This window comes from Lepidochelys kempii, chromosome 1, assembly GCF_965140285.1.
Source record: "Lepidochelys kempii isolate rLepKem1 chromosome 1, rLepKem1.hap1, whole genome shotgun sequence".
In the NCBI taxonomy this organism is placed as follows: domain Eukaryota; kingdom Metazoa; phylum Chordata; order Testudines; family Cheloniidae; genus Lepidochelys; species Lepidochelys kempii.
The window spans coordinates 5,470,521-5,486,286 of record NC_136380.1 but is presented as its reverse complement, the minus strand read 5'-3'; the positions used below and the strand labels follow the sequence as shown (position 1 = coordinate 5,486,286).

At 45.2% G+C, this 15,766-nt stretch overlaps 1 protein-coding gene across 1 annotated transcript; it reads right to left on the bottom strand.

Moving 5' to 3' along the window:
- Positions 1 to 9,281: 9,281 nt before the first annotated feature.
- On the bottom strand, positions 9,282 to 13,744 carry LOC140917448 (olfactory receptor 52P1). Its single transcript, XM_073360371.1, has 3 exons — positions 13,622 to 13,744; position 13,311; positions 9,282 to 10,351 (listed from the first exon to the last, which is right to left on the bottom strand). The coding sequence occupies exons 1-3, from the start codon at positions 13,742 to 13,744 to the stop codon at positions 9,282 to 9,284; spliced, it is 1,194 nt and encodes a 397-aa protein (XP_073216472.1).
- Positions 13,745 to 15,766: the final 2,022 nt, after the last annotated feature.

Sequence of the window (15,766 nt, the reverse complement as noted above, 5' to 3'; positions counted from 1 at the left end):
AGATGAATCTGCCAAGGAAAGGTCAGCCTTCATCACACATCTCGGTCTGTATTAATTTAATGTACTCCCTTTCGGGCTGCAAAATGCACCCGCCACTTTCCAAAGACTTGTAGATGGTCTCCTAGCGGGATTAGGAGAATATGCAGTCGCCTACCTTGACGATGTGGCCATATTTTCGGGTTCCTGGGCAGACCACCTGGAACATCTACAAAAAGTCCTTGAGCGCATAAGGGAGGCAGGACTAACTGTTAAGGCTAAGAAGTGTCAAATAGGCCTAAACAGAGTGACTTACCTTGGACGGGTCAAGGAACTATCAGCCCCCTACAGGCCAAAGTGGATGCTACCAAAAGTGGCCTGTCCCAAAGTCAAAGAAACAGGTTCAATCCTTCTTCGGTTTGGCCGGTTATTACAGACGATTTGTACCGCACTACAGCCAAATCGCTGCCCCACTGACAGACCTAACCAAAAAGAAACAGCCAAATGCTGTTCAGTGGACCGAAAAGTGTCAGAAGGCCTTTAAGAAGCTTAAAGCGACACTCATGTCTGACCCTGTACTAAGGACCCCAGACTTTGACAAACCGTTCTTAGTAACCACAGATGCGTCCGAGCGTGGTGTGGGAGCAGTTTTAATGCAGAAAGGACCTGATCAAGAATTCCACCCTGTAGTGTTTCTCTGCAAAAAACTGTCTGAGAGGGAAAGCAACTGGTCAGTCACTGAAAAAGAATGTTATGCCATTGTCTATGCTCTGGAAAAGCTACGCCCATATGTTTGGGGACGGCGTTTCCACCTGCAAACCGACCATGCTGCACTGAAGTGGCTTCACACCGTCAAGGAAACTAACAAACAACTTCTTCGGTGGAGTTTAGCTCTCCAAGATTTTGATTTCGACATCCAACACATCTCAGGAGCTTCTAACAAAGTGGCTGATGCACTCTCCCGTGAAAGTTTCCCAGAATCAACTGGTTAAAATCGTCCTTGAGATGTGGAAAATATTGTTAGTCTTTATGTACTTGGTAGTATATTTAGAGATGCATGTGTCTTATTAACTCTGTTTTTCCTAGAGCTCCAGGAAGAAATCCCAGCCAGTGTTTCACCCTAGCTGAGATTTGGGGGGCGTGTCATAAATATAAAGGGAAGGGTAAACCCCTTTGAAATCCCTCCTGGCCAGGGGAAAGCTCCTCTCACCTGTAAAGGGTTAAGAAGCTAAAGGTAACCTCGCTGGTACCTGACCAAAATGACCAATGAGGAGACAAGATACTTTCAAATGCTGGAAGGAGGGAGAGAAACAAAGGGTCTCAGTCTGTCTGTATCCTGGTCTTTACCAGGGATAGACCAGGAATGGAGTCTTAGAACTTTTAGTAAGTAATCTAGCTAGGTATGTGTTAGATTATGATTTCTTTAAATGGCTGAGAAAAGAATTGTGCTGAATAGAATAACTATTTCTGTCTGTGTATCCTTTTTGTAACTTAAGGTTTTGCCTAGAGGGGTTCTCTATGTTTTTGAATCTAATTACCCTGTAAGATATCTACCATCCTGATTTTAGAGGGGGGATTTCTTTATTTCTACTTACTTCTATTTTTATTAAAAGTCTTCTTGTAAGAAAACTGAATGCTTTTTCATTGTTCTCAGATCCAAGGGTTTGGGTCTGTGGTCACCTATGCAAATTGGTGAGGCTTTTTATCCAACATTTCCCAGGAAAGGGGGGGTGCAAGTGCTGGGAGGATTGTTCATTGTTCTCAAGATCCATGGGTCTGGGTCTGTAGTCACCTACGCAAATTGGTGAGGCTTTTTACCAAACCTTGTCCAGGAAGTGGGGTGCAAGGTTTTGGGAAGTATTTTGGGGGGAAGGACTCGTCCAAACAGCTCTTCCCCAGTAACCAGTATTAGTTTGGTGGTGGTAGTGGCCAGTCCAAGGACAACGGGTGGAATATTTTGTACCTTGGGGAAGTTTTGACCTAAGCTGGTAAAGATAAGCTTAGGAGGTTTTTCATGCAGGTCCCCACATCTGTACCCTAGAGTTCAGAGTGGGGGAGGAACCTTGACAGGCTCTTCTTCTTGCGATGAGGTGTCACCTTGGTCATCCTGGATCTGCTCTAGGGTATACGGGTTCCCCTTTTAGGTCGGCCAGAGCACAGGCCTCTTTTTCTTTTGTTTACAGGCACGCTCAATGTGTCCCTTTTTGCCATAGTGCCGACACACCAGGTCCTTACACCATCATTGTGATGCCTTGTGACCCGGCTCACCACAGTGGCAACATTCCTGACTCTGCACAGTTTTGTGGGAAGGTTCTTGTGACATTTTATGCACCCTAGAGGATGCACCGATGGATTGCGCCTCCTTTGTAGCCAGTTCCATGGAGACGGCAATGTCCACAGCCTTCGGTAAGGGAAGCTAGCCTCTGTCAATAGGCTCTTCCGTATAGTTTCACTCTGCAAACCACACAGTAACCTGTCACGCAGGGCATCATTTAACATCTCCTTAAATTCACGGTGTTTTGCAAGCCTTTTTAAAGTTGCTACAAATTGTACAACTGTTTCCTCTTCTTTTTGGCCTCTTTTGTGGAACCTCTATCCTTCAGGAATTACCAGTGGTTTGGAGGAAAAATGGGACCCCAGGATTTCTGCAATGTCACTGTAAGATTTGGTCTCAGGCTTAACAGGGTGTAATAAGCTGCGTAGCAGGGAGTAGGTTTTAGCTCCCACAACACTTAAGAATATTGGCACCTTCTTCTCTGCTGTAATGTCATTGCAAGAACAAAAAGCTCAAAACGCTCAGTTTACACATGCCACTGCACTACATTCTCCTCCAAAGGTTCCAGTGGCCCTTGAAGTGTAGCCATGGTTTTAGTTTCATGTTTCACAGTCAGTGCCAACAAGCCAGTTCTCACCCCTTCCAACAGCTGAAAGATTTTGGTCGGTTTTGTTTGTTTGTTTGTTTGCTTGCCTTGACTTCCACTTCCTTCTGTGGCTGGGGCAGCACAGGGATCCCATTCTCGTCGCCACTTTGTTGTATCCTTGGGGGCAGCACTTTAGGAAGGAATCACTTGAGACGCAGAGAGCGGTGAGCCATGAAAGCAGCCATTTATTTTCCACACACTGAACTAACCAAACCAGCCCAAACTGGCTGGGCTATCCCCTAATAAGCTAACTCAGTTGCCATAGCAACAACAAGGTGCTATTAGCATGACAACCAAACACACAACAAGCCAGAAGAGTTGAAGGCAGCAGTGCTGAAGCAGAGCTGGGGAGCTGCAGCTGGAGCAGACCAGAACCGGGAGCTGGATCCGCACAAACCTGCTGCACCAACAGGGAGCCACGGCTGGGCTAGAGTAGGGTGCTGCGGGGACAGAGCCAGGATAGTGGATGCCAGCAACTAGTAACAAGGCAGCCGTTCACAATGAGCAGCTCAGGAGAGCAAGTTGGGGCCATGGACAGAGGGCCTAGCACAGGGAGATGTCACCAGACCGGAGGGCCTTGAAGACTGGACTCAGGAGAGAGGACGTCGATCTGATGTAGGGCCAATTGCTGGGGAGAAGGGTCCTGCCACCTAGAGCCTGAGGGTGTGTGGCCACTGCAAAAGCCAGTGTCTGACTTGGCAGTATCACCACAGCACAACTAGAGGCTGGCAGGGGGCCTGGGATGTGTGAGGAACACAAAGAGAACAGTTCTTAGGTCCCAGACATGGCTGTTTGTCAGGACGGGGTTCCTTGTTTCCTTGAACTTTCCCATTTATCCTTAATTTTCTTTCCGGTTTCAGAGTAGCAGCCCTGTTAGTCTGTACTCACAAAAAGAAGAGGAGGATTGGTGGCACCTTAGAGACTAACCAATTTATTTGAGCATAAGCTTTCGTGAGCTACAGCTCACTTCATCGGATGCATTTAGTGGAAAATACAGTGAGGAAATTTATATACACACAGAACATGAAGGAAAAAAAAAAAACCAAACCTGTAAGGAGAGTGATCAGTTAAGATGAGCTATTACCAGCAGGACAGCAGGGCGGAGGGGGAGGGGGATTTGTGTCCATTTATTCTTTTACGTAGAGACTGTGCAGGCATATCACATTGGTAGATGTGTAGATGTCCACACTATCAGAGGCTCATTCACCTGCATAGCCACCAATGTGATCTATGCCATCATGTGCCAGCAATGCCCCTCTGCCATGTACATTGGCCAAACTGGACAGTCTCTAAAAGAATAAATGGACACAAATCAGATGTCAAGAATTATAACAATCATAAACCAATCAGAGAACACTTCAATCTCTCTGGTCATGCGATTACAGACATGAAAGTTGCTATATTACAACAACAACAAAAAAACCCTTCAAAAACAGACTCCAACGAGAGACTGCTGAATTGGAATTAATTTGCAAACTGGATACAGTTAACTTAGGCTTGAATAGAGACTCGGAATGGATGGGTCATTACACAAAGTAAAACTATTTCCCCATGTTTATTTCCCCCACCCCCACCCACTGTTCCTCAGATGTTCTTGTTAACTGCTGGAAAGTTTTCACCCCCGTCCCCCCGCAACCCCCACCCTTCTCTCCTGCTGGTAATAGCTCATCTTAAATGATCACTCTGCTTACAGGTTTTTTTTTTCCTTCATGTTCTGTGTGTATATAAATTTCCTCACTGTATTTTCCACTAAATGCATCCGATGAAGTGAGCTGTAGATCACAAAAGCTTATGCTCAAATAAACTGCTTAGTCTCTAAGGTGCCACAAGTACTCCTCTCCAATTTTCTTTCAGTCGCTGTTTAACACATTCTAGTTGGTTTGAAGTTAATGCAGTGATCAGTGGGTCAAAGAAGTGTCCGGTGTGAAGAGAGTACTCCACAGTGGGGACACCCTAGCTCCTGTCCTAAGTGACCACGATGAGACTGAGGGTTCAGTCTTCCAGGAATCTTTGACTCAGTCATATCGCCATTACGAGGACTCTTCCAAACAGGAGAGTGGAAGGTGAGTCCTTGAGGTCAGGCAGGCCTCTGGGAAAAGGGAGTGGGTGTAGGGACTTGGACTCTTTCACTCCCAGTTCCCTTGGGGTGACGCAAAAGCCAGGAAAGATCCCAACAATAGTTCCCCACTTACATTAGGGAACTGTTAGAAAATGATAGGTTGGATTTATAGTGACATATAAACAGATGTGTAATTGGTGAAATCTTTCAAGAATTGAAGAAAGCCAAAATGTCTAACTTTGGGGAGAACATAAGAACATAAGAATGGCCGTACTGGGTCAGACCAAAGGTCCATCCAGCCCAGTATCCTGTCTACTGACAGTGGCCAATGCCAGGTGCAACGGAGTGTGTGAACCTAACAGGTAATGGTCAAATGATCTCTGTTCTGCCATCCATCTCCAGTCTGACAAACAAAGACTAGGGAAACCATTCCTTACCCATCCTGGCTAATAGCCATGAATGGACTTAACCTCCATGAATTTATCCAGTTCTCTTTTAAACCCTGTTATAGTCCTAGCCTTCACAACCTCCTCCGACAAGGAGTTCCACAGGTTGACTGCGTGCTGAGTGAAGAAGAACTTCCTTTTCTTGGTTTTAAACCTGTTGCCCATTAATTTCATTTGGTGGACCCTAGTTTTTATATTAATGGAACAAGTAAATAACTTTAGCTTATTCATTGTCTCCACACCACTCATGATTTTATATACCTCTATCATATCCCCCCTTAGTCTCATAGATTCATAGATATTAAGGTCAGAAGGGACCATTATTATCATCTAGTTTGAGCTCCTCCACAATGCAGGCCACAGAATCTCACCCACCCACTCCTGCAATAAACCTCTCATCTATGTCTGAGCTATTGAAGTCCTCAAATCATGGATTAAAGACTTCAAGTGCAGAGAATCCTCCAGCAAGTGACCCGTGCCCCATGCTACAGAGGAAGGCGAAAAACCCCCAGGGCTTCTTCCAATCTGCCCTGGAGCAAAATTTCTTCCCGACCCCAAATATGGTGATCAGCTGAACCCAGAGCATGTGGGCAAGATTCACCAACCAGATACCCAGGAAAGAATTCTCTGTAGTAACTCAGATCCCACCCCATCTAACATCCCATCACAGGCCATTGGGCCTATTTACCAAAGATCAATTAATTGCCAAAATCATGTTATTGCAACATACCATCTCCTCCATAAACTTATCGAGCTTAATCTTGAAGCCAGGTAGGTCTTTTGCCCCCACTGCTTCCCTTGGAAGGCTATTCCAGAACTTCACTTCTTTGATGGTTAGAAACCTTCGTCCAATTTCAAGTCTAAACTTCTCCTCTTTTCCAACCTGAAAAGTCCTAGCCTCTTTAATCTCTTCTCATATGGGAGCTGTTCCAAACCCCTAATCATTTTAGTTACCCTTCTCTGAACCTTTTCTAATGCCAGTATATCCTTTCTGAGTTGAGGAGACCACATCTGTATGCAGTATTGAAGATGTGGGCACACCATGGATTTATATAAGGCAATAAAATATTCTCCGTCTTATTCTTTCTCCCTTTTTTAATGATTCCTAACATCCTGTTAGCTGATGTTATGAAGATGGCTCAGTTTTGGGAATCTCTCTAACGTCCTCAGCCACGAAGACTGAAGGAAAGAATTCATTTAGTTTCTCCATAATGACTTTATCATCTTTAAATGCTCCTTTTGTATCTCAATTGTCATGGGGTCCCACTGGTTGTTTAAGAGGCTTCCTGCTTCTGATGTACTTAAAAACATTTTGTTCTTAACTTTTAAGTTTTTGGCTAGCTGTTCTTCAACTCCTTTTTGGCTTTTCTTATTACATTTTTACACTTAATTTGGCAGTGTTTATGGTCCTTTCTATATACCTCACTAGGATTTGACTTCCACTTTTTAAAAGATGCCTTTTCATATTTCACTGTTTGTTTGACATGGTTATTAAGCTCTTGTTTAGTTCTTTTACTGTGTTTTTTTTTCATTAGGGGTAATTTAATTGTGGAAGTCTTGTTTACTCCTTCACATTACAGAAGAACCAGGGATGACTGAAGGAAATTAATAGGCTGCAGGCTAAGATATTCAGGGATTCAACCCCATGATCTGGGAATCCCTGGCATCTGATTGCCTATGCTTGGACTGGAGAACAGGAGATGGATCCCTCAAGAACAGCCTGTTCTGTTCTTTCAGTGTGAAGATTGGTATTGGTCACTGTCAGAAGACAGGATACTGGACTAGATGGACCATTGGTCTGACCAGCATGGCTGTTTTTATGTTCTTATCTTAGTCTTCTTTTTCTTCTCTGGGTGGTGCTCCTTGTAGTTGATGGGGCCCACATGCCTCACTACATCAAAGAGTCCCTGCCAATGAACCAATCATCTGAAGAGCAAGCTTGGTTGTAACCATAACACCCAATCACCCAGTCGGAACACTCACAGCTAGACCCCTTTATTATCGGCCTTCTCTTGTACCTGCTGTGCATTTAGCAAAATTTTTTGAGCAAACACTCACAAAGTCTCGAGGCAATTTCTTAATTGAAGAATTTATTGGTCTATGTTCATTACCTGAGGACTTCCAAGACAGCAGTTCAAAGGGCGAAAACTTGAAGCCTTGAGGCACCTCCCTGATTGGTTAAAGGAGGTTGAGGAGGAGTTGATCGTAATGTTCGGAATCTGAGGCTACAGAATTCAATAATGTCTCCAGAACAGTTCCTTGAAATCACTCTACCAACCCATCGGTTTGGAGATGGTAGATCAACATTCTTAATGTCTTTACCCTCAGTAGTCCTTGATCTCTAAGGATTTATTGGGGTATTACCACCCAGAAAAGGACTTTCATAAGGTAATTCACTCGTTTTGCTCATACTCAGGGTGATGGGATTCTCCCTAGGGGGAAATAAACCTCTCCGGATGCCTTTGTCATCGAACCATGCCTGCGGTCTTTCTTTCTGAATAACATCAAGGTCTACTGAATTAGTAGGTTGCCTTACCTGCCAACACTGATAATTTTGGAGCTCCAAGGAGAGAAGCACTGAACAGTGTTACAGAGGCAACAACATTGCAGGTATTAACAATTCCGGACGACACTCTGAGTCCAGGGATGAACAATTCTACTGTCTGGGGCAAGTCAGTGATTGTTTTGCCTCCTGCACAAAGTATTGTCACTGTCTCAGTCACTCGGGTTCCACCACTTCTCCATTCACTACGGAGAGTTGTTCATAGACATGTCTAAGGATAAGATTAAGTCATAGAAGTCACAGATTCTGTGACTTTCGGAGACCTCTGTGACATTTACCACTTCAGCCCTGGGGCAGCGGGTGGAGGCTCCTGAGCTCTCAGTTGCCATGTGTGGCCAAGTAACCAGCAGCTTTCAGCCACCTCTGGCGGTGGGGGTATGTGGCCCTCCAAGTGGCTCTTGGCCGTGTGGGGACCCAGATCTCTGAGCTGCCACTGGCAGTGGGAGCCGTGGAGCTCTCTCACATGGGCTGCAGCAGGGGCTCTGGACCTCTGAGGTGCTGGGGCTGCAGTGGGGGCCACAGAGCTGTTATCTGCAGTGGCAGTAAGTGCTGGACCCTCACCCGTCCTGAAGTGCGGCTCAGGCTCTCATACTCCTGATGAGGCTTTAATCTTCCCCATTTCAGTCGCCCCCGCAGACCCTCGTGACCTGTTGGTGACTTTTACTAAAACTATCTGTGACAAAAAACCTTAGTCATGACTATTCAACTGGTCTGCCCCTCTTCCTGAAAAAAATTGTGTTGTGGGCCAGGATATCCCTCCCCGGGTGAACGCATTTTGGATGCTGTGGAGGGTTGTGGTGAATGCAGCCCCATGGACCGATTCAGGCAGTCCGATTCAAAACATAGAGAATCCCTCTAGGCAAAACCTTAAGTTACAAAAAGATACAAAAAACAGGAATACACATGTCCTCCAGGACAGTGAATTTCCAAGCCAAAACAAAGAAAACCTAAAGCATTTTCTAGCTAGATTTCTTACTAACTGTACAGGAGTTGAAGGGCTTGCATCCTTGATCTGTTCCCAGCAACGGTATTACACAGACAGACAAAGGCTTTCCCCCCCTCCAGATTTGAAAGTACCTTGTCCCTCATTGGTCATTTTGGCTCAGGTGCCAGTGAGGTTACCTTAGCTTCTTAACCCTTTTCTGGTGAAAGGATTTTCCTTCTGCTAGGAGTACAACTCGTAAGAACTGCACAGTCAAGGAAGGTTGACTTTTTTTACAGATTGTTTGTGAGCATACTCTTCCTCCAAGCCAGGGGTAACTGGGGAACCATGGCGCTCACAGAACTTCTGGTCTTCCTCCCAAACTGCATCCCACTTAGTGCTGGTTCACATACTCTCTGACAATTTGACAGTTCCCTGATGGACACTGCAGGCCTGAGGAGATATCGTCTCTTGTGTCTGCAGAACTTCTGCAGGTGTATTTGACTACTTTGTCACGAAGCTCTTTCGTTTTGACCCCATAAATGATAGGGTTGAGCATGGGAGGGATGAGGAGATAGAGGTCAGCTAAGATGATATGAACATAGGGTGCGATGCCTTGACCAAAGTAGTGTGTAAGAATGGAGAAGAAGGTAGGGGTATAATATGTCAGCATCACACAGATGTGGGCTGTGCAAGTGTTAAGGGCTTTCTGGTGGGCTTTATGAGAGGAGATTCTGAGGACGGCCCTGATGATCAGACCATATGACAGGGCAATGAACGTCAGGTCAAACCCATTGATTACAAACATTAGCACATAACCATATATCCTGTTGACTCTGATGTCCCCACACACCATCTTCTCCAGAGCTATGTGCTCACATTGCGTGTGGGGGATAATGCGGTTGGCACAGAATGTCTGCTGACTCAGGAGCAGGGGCAGGGGCAGAATGAAGAGAACAGCTCTTATGAAACCTACAAGCCCTAGCTTAGCTATTTGTGCATTGCTGAGGATGGTGGCATATCTCAGAGGGTTACATATGGCAACGTAGCGATCGAAGGCCATTGTCACGAGGGTGGATGAGTGCATCACAGAAATCGTGTGGAGGAAGAACATCTGGGTGAGGCAGCCAGCCACAGTAATGCCTTTCAAATTGAACCAAAATATGCCCAGTGCCTTTGGCACAACAAAGGTAGGTGTGGCAATGTCTGTAAGTGCCAGCATGCAGAGCAGCAGGTACATCGGCTTCTGCAGAGTCTGTTCCTTACCTACAACAGACAGAAGCGTGACATTTCCCAACAGGCTGACAATGTAGAATGTAAAGAAAGGGATGGAAATCCAGATGTGGGCAGCCTCCAGGCCAGGGATGCCCGTTAGGATGAAAGTTGAAGCGTCAGAGTGGGTGAAGTTGAAAGGTGCCATGAAGCAGTTGATGCATCGATATGACTCAGAAATGCTCAAGGTGCCTGTAAAGGGAGAAAAGCACAGCAAGGGGGTTCTTATTTGTAAAAAATAATATGGTAAATATGTTATAGTTATGAACATTCTCGGAGTCTTCTTGAGTGAGGAGTGAAGAACTACCGACGATGTCACTCCCTACTTTCCATAGATCTAGAATACGGAGGGAACCGTTTGTTTCAAAACTTGGTTTCCAGACTCGTTTGTGGGAAGATTACAGACTCCCCAAAATGGAGTCCAGAGTTATGTGGCCTGGTCACATGGCCTTTTAGAGTCATAGCATCCACTACGTATAGTCTGTCTGAAGCATTCTCAGGGAGGCTCACCAGGTGGGAGATAAGTTTCTCTAAAGGCCTATTGTTTCCCCCAAAGTCTCATTGCCCTGAATAGGCCCTTCCCAACCATCTATCTAGACTGACATCAAGTTCCCTAGTGGGCGTTACTCACTTGTAACTACATTTGAAATACAGGGAAGTCATCAAAATTCAGAACTTTTGACCAAAATCATCAATACATACAAATAGGATAACCATATTCAGAAAGTCATAACTTTTCCAATAACATCTTACATGACCCATCTTGCATAAACTGTATCATAATTATGCTATAATCATATCATCATATCACAATGAACAATATGGGGTACATTGTTACAAAAATATCAAATGTTATTTCTACCAGTGAAATGCCTGAAGTTACAGAACAACAACAAATGGAAACAAAACTGAGTAAAACTTGTGACACCCAGATTGTAGTTCTGTGGCTTGCCATGGGAAAGAGACCCTGAAACTCCCCAAACACACTCTGAACTACGAAAGGTCCCAAAGTTGGCCTTGGCCCAACAAACACAAAGAAAAAAATAATTTCAACAGCACTGCCCACCTGTCCACCTACATGCTGCTTTGCAACCCTGTGATGTTCCCCTCTGGTGTTATCTGGACTGGTGATCTGGTTGGTCACCCCAGTCCTTAGCTTTGGTAGCCAGCCTTACCCTGCTCAGCTGTGAGAACCCCACTCCTGGGCTGTTCACGCTCAGTCTTTGACATGTAAACTGCTCTTTGGATTATGCAACCGAATGACACTAGCCAATATCTCCTTTCCCAGACACAACCTTACTCTTGCAGTGTGCAGGTGTGCCCGCAGGGCACTCCAAGCTTATGTGAGTTTGTCAGTTTAAGAAAGAAATGGAAATGCCCCAGGCTTGTTATCCCAAGGGGAGTCTCTTACACGCTTCAAACCAAACACACTGCTTCAGGTAGAATAAACAACAAATGTATTAAGTACAAAGATAGAATTTAAGTGATATTCACTGATAGGCAAAAAGTCAGAGTGGTTACCAAAAGAAAAGGAAATGTAAGCACACTGTCTAAACTCTCAATCCTATTAGACTGGGCAACATCTAGATTAAGGATTTTTCTCACCCCACTGGATATTGCAGTCCTTAATATACAAGTTTCCTGTGTAAACCTGGGCCAATCTCCCCTGTTGGAGTCTTGTCTTCTTCTCAGTGGGGGCAGGAGAAGGGCCCAGTATGTGTCCGCTCTGTCTGTTTTATAGCCTCAATCCATGTGCTTGGGGGGCACAAGTCCAGCCATGTCTGGGGGGCATTGCTGAGTCTCTCCAAGCAAGGTTGAGCAATTCCCTCTGTGGAGCTTCGTGCACGTGAGTCATTGCATTGGAGCTCCCTTGCTGGACAAGGGCTCTTGATCGGTTGTTTGACACCCTGCCTGGGGATTGGTCATTTCCTTGCTGTTGCCCCTGGAGAGCTAATATCTAACTTATTCCCCAATTTACAGCATGTTTTAGTGACCACCATACAACACCATAATCATAACTCCATATTCATTAATGATATACATGTATGGATAGAGGCATGATTTCAACAGATCATAACCTTTCCCTGATACCTTACAAGGCATGTTTTCTATGTAAAATGATGTTTATATGAAAATGAGGACTATGGCGGTTACAGGATGCTCCCCGGTGATAGAGAATGTCTCACCTACCTACTTAGTTTGCTACATGAGGGTTAGCCACCGACTAGCTCAAAGGCAGGGTGTGTTATCGCTCTCTTGGCACCCAGCCTTCAAGGCCATGAGGCGGTGTCATAAATATAAAGTGAAGGGGAAAACTCCTCTCACCTGTAAAGGGTTAAGAAGCTAAAGGTAACCTCGCTGGCACCTGACCAAAATGACCAATGAGGAGACAAGATACTTTCAAAAGCTGGGAGGAGGGAGAGGAACAAAGGGTCTCAGTCTGTCTATATGCTGGGTCTTTGCCAGGGATAGACCAGGAATGGAGTCTTAGAACTTTTAGTAAGTAATCTAGCTAGGTACGTATTAGATTATGATTTCTTTAAATGGCTGAGAAAAGAATTGTGCTGAATAGAATAACTATTCCTGTCTGTGTATCTTTTTTGTAACTTAAGGTTTTGCCTAGAGGGGTTCCCTATGTTTTGAATCTAATTACCCTGTAAGGTATCTACCATCCTGATTTTACAGAGGTGATTTCTTTCCTTCTATTTACTTCTATTTTTATTAAAAGTCTCCTTGTAAGAAAACTGAATATTTTTCCATTGTTCTCAGATCCAAGGGTTTGGGTCTCTGGTCACCTATACAACTTGGTGAGGCTTTTTAACCAACATTTCCCAGGAAAGGGGGGGTGCAAGTGTTGGGAGGATTGCTCATTGTTCTTAAGATCCAAGGGTCTGGGTCTGTAGTCACCTAGGCAAATTGGTGAGGCTTTTTACCAAACCTTGTCCAGGAAGTGGGGTGCAAGGTTTTGGGAAGTATTTTGGGGGGAAAGACATTTCCAAACAGCTCTTCTCCAGTAACCAGTATTTGTTTGGTTGTGGTAGCAGCCAATCCAAGGACAAAGGGTGGAATATTTTGTACCTTGGGGAAGTTTTGACCTAAGCTGGTAAAGATAAGCTTAGGAGGTTTTTCATGCAGGTCCCCACATCTGTACCCTAGCGTTCAGAGTGGGGAAGGAACCTTGACAGGTGGTGTGCCTCAGTTTCCCCATTCAGACACTGCAAACCAGGTTTCTATGCTATGATCAGATTTAAATCTGTTTGCAGCTATTAACTATGAACTAGACTTACCATAAGGTAATTTAATTAATTTATTTGTGTCTCTGGAATTTTGGTGCCTCAGGGTCTGGGAAGATAGTTTTTCAGGGGGATCCTGCACATTGGCTGGCTCTTTGCCACCTTTCCCTAGAGGATGGTGATCTGAGCTCCCTGGGCTGGCTGTGTTTACCCTTTGATCAGACACAACTTTTTCCCAGCAGCTTTCCCACGACTCACTAGCATGGGGGAAGACACCCCCTTCTCTGTCAGTTGGGGCATTTGTATTCTCACAAACTACCACCTGGCAACTTCCTGGTCTCAATTCTTCCATTATCACAGGCATTGGAGCTGCAACTAGATGTAAAGAGACACAGATATTTTCCAAAAAAAGTATCAGAAATAGCGTCCTGAAAAACTGGGACCTGGATTGGGGTACCCTCAGTCACCCCTTCCTCTGTCCCTGAGAAGTAAGCTGTGGGACTGCTCCCCTCCAGGAAGCCAGTTACACAGTTCCCTCTCAAAACCTGGGTCACCGGCTGTCAGGGTTCCCTCCCCACCCTGAGCTCTGGGGTACAGATGTGGGGTCCCGCATGAAACACCCCCTAAGCGTATTTCTACCAGCATAGGTGAAAAATTCCCCAAAGGCACAAATCATTTCCTTGTCCTTGGATGGTATTGCTACCACCACCAAGTGATTTAGACAAAAATCCAGGAAAAAAGGGACACTTTGAGCCCTTGTTTCCCCAAAATATTCCCTGGAAACCCCTTCACCCCTTTCCTGGGGAGGCTTGAGAAAAATATACTAGCCAATTGGTTACAAAGTGAGCACAGAGCAAACCCCTGGCTTTTTAGGACCCTGAAAATCAATCAGGTTCTTAAAAGGAGAACTTTTTTTTTTTTTTTTTTTTTTTTAAGTAAAAGAATCACACCTGGAAAATCAGGATGGAAGGTAACTTTACAGAGTAAATAAAAAAGTAAAACACAGAGGATTCCCGACTGGGCTCAGCTTCAAAGTTACAAAAAACAAGAATAAAACTCCCTCTTAGCATATGGAAAATTCACAATCTAAAACAAAAGATAGCAAAGGTATTTCCCTGCCTTTACTTACAATTTCTGTAATTGTAATGTATCATTTCAGGTATCTTTTCAGGAGATGATTTACCAGCTTGGTCTCTGTCTCTCTCTGTGTCCAGAGAGGGGACACACAAAGAGAGCACAGATAAAAACTCTTCCCCCCACCCCAGATTTGAAAGTATCTTCTTCCCTTATTGGTCCAGTTGGCCAGGTGCCAACCAGGTTATCTGACCTTCTTAACCCCTTACAGGTAAAGGGACTCTGTACCTCTGGACAGGAGGGATTTTATGTTACCGCATACATCAAGGTTGTGACCCTTCCCTTTATATTTATGACATAGTCTGTGTACCTGGGTTCCCAGATGCTGATGCAGCCTTCCTTCTAGTGTCCTCGGCATTATGCCCCAAGTGACGAGTGGGGAGACATTCCTCTACCCCCACTATTCCTTCCCCAGTTTCCTCCTCTGGGCCCCCTCCTAAGACACATTTCTGTGTGCTCCATAGGAAGTGATCTTTCTTTTGTTCAGCTGCAAAACTCTGCCAGTTAACAGCTGAGACAGTTTCCTTACTCACTGACAACATCTCCCCTGCCTCTGTGCCTGAGGGCATGTTGCCTAGTCTCAGCCCCCTCCCATACTTGGAAGCATCCTGCTTCCCTGTGTTACAGAGTGACAGGCATCCTCACTCACCTCAGTGGTTTCTGAGATTCCCTGCCCCTTCTCTAGGCTCTCCTCTGGGACACATTTCTCTATGCTCCCTAGACTTTGTCTCTGGTTCAGCTGTGACCTGCTGGAAGCTAACAACCTGGACAGTTCTCTTCCTGGAAGGTATTACACCCCATCCCTTCCTGATGTGATGTTTCCTCCAGCTTGAGTGCAGGAGTTGTTCTAAACCACCCTCCCGCCTAGAAGCATGTGGCTTCCCCCTGTTGCAGAAGAATCAAGGAGACTCTCTCCCATTCTATCAGCAGTTCCTGAGAACTTACCCTTTCCTTCACTGGTCCCAGGATAAAACTCACTCCTGCGGCAGGCAAATACTTTAAGCTGAGCTGCACAGAAAAAACATGAGCACGGAGCAGGTCGACGAAGAGGTGTTCCATTACTCCACAGTCCAAACACTTTCCAGACCTTCCCACACCACAAGGATTTTACCTAGTGGTATAAGGAATCTGCTTTCGCCCACCCTCACAATCTCTGCCGTGTGGCCAGGTAGCACCCTGGGCTTTGGGACCACATTCCGCTGAACCAGAGAGATATGAGCTCCTGTATCCCTCTGCCTCA

Excerpts from the sequence above, each read along its gene's own strand:
- LOC140917448 (XM_073360371.1), bottom strand. The coding sequence starts at position 13,744 with ATGGAAGAATTGAGACCAGGAAGTTGCCAGGTGGTAGTTTGTGAGAAT.